Source organism: Lynx rufus, unplaced genomic scaffold, assembly GCF_022079265.1.
Source record: "Lynx rufus isolate CCGP_SWC_20201006 ecotype Redwood Valley unplaced genomic scaffold, mLynRuf1.p SCAF_5, whole genome shotgun sequence".
In the NCBI taxonomy this organism is placed as follows: Eukaryota; Metazoa; Chordata; class Mammalia; order Carnivora; family Felidae; genus Lynx; species Lynx rufus.
The window spans coordinates 144,313,635-144,318,868 of record NW_025814867.1 but is presented as its reverse complement, the minus strand read 5'-3'; the positions used below and the strand labels follow the sequence as shown (position 1 = coordinate 144,318,868).

At 39.9% G+C, this 5,234-nt stretch overlaps 1 protein-coding gene across 1 annotated transcript; it reads left to right on the top strand.

Moving 5' to 3' along the window:
- Positions 1 to 4,248: 4,248 nt before the first annotated feature.
- Positions 4,249 to 5,004, top strand: LOC124526291 (keratin-associated protein 24-1). The gene has a single exon (XM_047099192.1). It carries the CDS (start codon positions 4,249 to 4,251, stop codon positions 5,002 to 5,004), a length of 756 nt encoding a protein of 251 aa, XP_046955148.1.
- Positions 5,005 to 5,234: the final 230 nt, after the last annotated feature.

Below are 5,234 nucleotides of genomic sequence, written 5' to 3'. Positions count from 1 at the left end.
CATCAAAGTAAATTAACAATAATAATATTTTTCTTAAATCTAATGGGTGACTGGAATTTTTTTTAAATTATAGCTTTAGGAAATTAGAAGGAAAAGTAACATTTGATTTGCATCTTCTGTGTGCCAAGCGCTGTCTTCAGTATTTTCACACTTTTTATCTCATTCTATTCTCACCACCGTCCTGCAAAGCAGGTGCTATTAGCTCTGGTTTTATGTAAGAAGGTCCTGAGGTACCGAGGGAGAACCATTTTCTAAGGTTACACGGTAATAAATATGTTTCCAGAGTACTTAGTAAGAGGGTGACTCATAACTCATGAAGACACAGTCTTGACAGCTCCGTCCCAAAATGTTTAACTCCCACTCACCAGCATCTCATTATATTCTTACAATGTTTTCCTGAAAAAGGAAGCACAAATCAGACTCAGGTTTCTATCTTGCCACTCGCTTGTGTCATCATTTCAAAAGTGCTTCATCATTTACTCCTATTTCCTAAATTTTTAATTTTGCTCATCTGCCCTTCAGCTGCTGAAACACTTAATGATCTGTGAAACCAACACGGTACATGTAGCTACAGTCTCCACCATTTTAGGCTACTACTGCTAAATTTAGGGATCGTTTGAACTCAGCAGTTACAATAGAATTGCTGCATAAGGGTGGGTTGGCACGTTTTGCTTTTTTTTTTTTTTTTTTTTAAATCCTGGCACCGCTGTTGCATCATTTAATAGCACTGGGGCAAGTGGAATTAGAACACAAATATATACGTGGTGGCAAAAAGGGAAGATAAAAATTCCATCATGACTTAAAAGGCTAGAAGGTGACCTCCATTATTTTCTTTAAGGGCCATTTACTGGAAAATTTAGCTTTCTTTGATCTTCTGTGTTTACCCTAAAGGATTTTTAACCTTTGGAAAAAATTGGGAAAGAGTTCCATAACTCTTTTTTAATGAGTTCCAAGGAATCTTCTGCCTCATTAGATAAAGGGATTTTGTTGCTTATTCTTCAGAAGGCAAAGGAATTTCTCTGAATTATCTGATGGCCAGAAAGCTTATTCCTCCTATCTTAAACTTGCCTTGGATACAAAGCCCAAACTCTACACGAAGACTACCTAATAGAGTTATTTATGCTCCTGGACGTAATGTATTAGTTTCCTGCGGCTACTGGGAATTAATGGAGGAAAGATCTTTTTAGTAATTCAGTGGAAACAGAGTAAGCTGCATGCCTCTCCAAAGGACATGCTGCCCTCAGAGGACAATGGCATCCACAGGACTAATGGTTTTTACTTTCTATGAAAACTAACCATTGTGATGAGCTTACTTGCTCTGCTACTGATAGTATCCTTACCATGTCTTGCCAAGATGAAGACTGAAATAGAAGACAATTCTATAGAGGCATCATGTGCACAGCATGGTGGGTAAATGGGTTGCACTGGCTACCTACGGCTGCGATGGGTATGTAAGAAAGTAAAACAGAAATGCAAACGAAAGGAGTTGATCCAACATGGATGGACCTAGAGGGTATTTTGCTAAGTGAAGTAAGTCACACGGGGAAAGACAAATGCCACATGATTTTACTTAGGTGTGGACTCTGAATACCAAAACAAATGAATGAACAAACAAACAAAGACAGACTCATAAATACAGAGAACAAACTAGCGATCGCCAGAGGGGAGGGGTCTGGGGGAGGTGAGTGCAATAGGTGAAGGCAATTAAGAAGCACAAACTTCTAGCTGTAAAATAAATATGTCAGGGGGTGAAAAGTACAACATAGGAAATAGAGCCAGTAGTATTGTAATAACCCCGTATGGTAATAGATGATAGCTACACTTATCCTGGTGAGCAGAGTGTAACAAATAGCATTGTCAAATCACTATGGAGCATACCACACCCGGAACTAATTTAACACTGTATGTCAAACTATACCTCAGTTTTAAAAAATGAGAGGACCTGAGCTAACTCTGCTTTTGCAAATGTCCACATTCCATTGTGTAGAAGCTTATTGTACCCACATAAATGTAAAGATGTTGTAAAGTCTCCTGCTCTGAATGTTGGTTATGCTATGTGATGTTCTACATGTTTTCTGTTGGATTTACACTAGTGTGAATGATATTAATTTAAAATACCATCGAATGCTAGGTTGGAAGGGGAGGATGCAAGCTTTACAGCTGACTGACTTACTATGTTTTCATTCCCTCAAATCTGCCTCAAGGAAGCCTGAAAATAAGACTAGAGGTGCCACAGAAAAATCCAGAAATAAAGCTCCATCGACCTCTGGACTTTTCTATACACCACTAGGATTCAGTAACTCAGTGGGAAGTTGGCCATCAACTGCCTTATATATTTTATTTTCTCTTCGGCCTGCCTCAGGACTTAACATTTCTGCACAAAATCCCAGGACACTCTGTAGCCGAACGATTTGCCGAAAATATGGTTCCCTGATCTTGACCCTTTTCACAAGACAGCAAAACATGTTTATTAAAGAGTTGTTTACAGAATAAACCCATCACCTTACAAAATAAGTACTGAGAGAAACATGGAGAAAACTCAGGCTGAGAAAAATGTTTGGAGAATATCTGCATGCTTAAACCAGTGTGCATTTAAAAATTTAGCTGAGAAGCAGAGAAAAGGAGGAGAAATCTAATTGTCTTCTGTAAGGATCGTGTCTTTTAAAAACTATCCCTATACTTATCTTACTTCAATAAGTTGGTTCTGTCCTCTGCCCGAACTCATCACTGTTAATGAATGCATTCCTGTCTCCAATTCAATGTAGGCTCTAAGTTTGAATGGTAGTTTATGTTTTCAAGAACAAAATGTCAATTCTTTAGCTTGAATTAAAATCTCAAAAATTTTCCATCATCTTTCACCATAAGGAGTGAAAGTGTTATCTAAGTACGATACCTATAGGAAATATATAACTTATTCAAATAAGTTTTTTAAACATAAGTTATTCTCTTTTGTGGGTATGGACAAAGAATAACTCTTCAACATAAAAATAAAATAAAGTCTATGTGCAAAAAAAAAATCAAGAATAAATAAAACTTTTTTTTCAAGAAATGTAGAAAAATGTTATACATCTGGCAGGAATTGAGCTTTACAGCAGACCAAGAGATGTATGATGTATAATCTTAGTCAATTAGGAAGGCATAATCCTGAGAAATTGGTCTTCTTTGATACTACATATTGCAGACGCTCTTTAAGAAAGAAATCTTGGGGCACCTGGGTGGCTTAGTCAGTTCCACATCTGACTCAACTCTTGTTTTAGGCTCAGGTCATGATCCCAAGGTTGTGGGATCGAGCCCCACGTTGGGCTCTGCACTGAGTATGGAGCCTGCTTAAGATTCTCTCTCTCTCCTTCTGCCCTTCTGCCCTGCTCATGCACTCTGTCTCTCTAAAATAAGAAAGAAGAAGAAGAAGAAGAAGAAGAAGAAGAAGAAGAAGAAAAGAAAGGAAGGAAGGAAGGAAGGAAGGAAGGAAGGAAGGAAGGAAAAGGAAGAAAGAAAGAAAGAAAGAAAGAAAGAAAGAAAGAAAGAAAAGCATCTCATAGAAGTCTTGGTTACTTAGCAACCACTGATCCATAAATACAAATTAGGTCACTAAGTCTCACTTGGATTGCTGTGAGTCTTACAGGTGAAATTCTCCAAATCCATCAGATGAGAAATCATCACCAATGCATGGCTTGGCACAGTTAAGAATATAGTACATATTTTGGGGAAACAATTCTTTCTCTTAACAGTTCAGTGCCTTACTCTTTCTTTTAAGCAACAGTAGTGAGACAGCCAAAGTATTCAGCTAGGCTCACAAGATAGGATTAAGTCCTGCACTATTTTGCAGTAGTCAAAAGAATGGAAAAGCACAGGTTGCTTGTTTTGCTTGAATCCTTGTTCACCCTTTAATAACCATGCTCCAGAAGCCCATACACATGTGAACTCTTGTTAACCACCTATTGGCAGATGAGAGTTTGCTTATGAACATTAAAACCACTATTCACTGAAGCTATGGTCTAAAGACAATGAGTATTGGGTGATGATCAAAGTGACGATGATAAATACCTTGAAGGATCAAAATAAACTTATTTTTATAGGAGTGCAAAGACATCAGCAGATGCAGTGAAACAACACACTAATGAGATGTTGGTGTGTTCTTCCAGGCAGTGAGGAGGAAGAGAGTCTGGAGAGGTTGCAGACAATCTCCAGGAAGGATATAAAAAGTCCGCAGGCCATAGTAGCAGCATACCTTCACAGCCATCACTGAGCATGCAGTCAGGCTCCATATCTCTCCTGGGCTATCCTGGGGATTGCAATGGAACATCCCACAGAACTCACCGTTACATCCCAGTGACTCCTTCCGTTGCTCTTTGCTCCAGCGATGTAAGCCCTACCTTTGGGCTCTGCTTACCCAGCAGCTACCAAGGAAATCTCTGGCTCCTGGATAACTGCCGAGAAACCTATGATGAAACACCAAGCTGTGAATCTCCCAGCTGTGAGCTCAAGACCTGTACTGCAAGTTGTACAAACTCCTGTGTGCCCCGCAACTCTCCGACAGTGGGCAACGCTGGCAGTGCCTGTGAAACTACCAACATTGGCTCCGACCCCAGCTGCAGCCCATGCACTCAGACCAATGGGTACGTATCTGATTGCTACGCACCCAGCCAGTGTGCATCTAAAGCCTGCCAGACCCTCAGCAATGGCTTCAAATGCTTTGGGCAACTCAATTGCTTGTCCAACAGTCTCAGGCCCCTAAACTACTGCAGACTGGGTAGCTCGGGGTATAGAAGCTATCAAAATCTTGGCTTCATACGCAGTGGCTTCTCACCATCGTGTTATATCCCCAGAAGCTGCCAATTCCAAAGCTATTTGATGAGAAGTTCCCGATATCCAAGTTATGGACCTATGAGCTGCCAACCGCTGAGATATTTTTCTAGAAACTTCCAGTCTCTGAGCTACATACCGAGTACCTTTCCTCCTCTGAGGTATTTATGCAGTAGTTGCAGACCTCTGAGTTGCTATTGATCAACCAATTGCATTTATGGTTACTGGAAATTGTCCAGTGGGGCATATTCTACCAAGTGGTCATCTTCTCTAATATTCTGCTGAATTACTCCATGCGTCTTAAGAATCTTATTATATTACCTCAAATACAACTCTAGGACTGTTTAACCACAATCATCATCACTTGCTAGCTTTTTTTTTCTGTTGCTTTGTTAACGCCTCTTGTGTTGAGACCTGACCCTGAAGGTAGT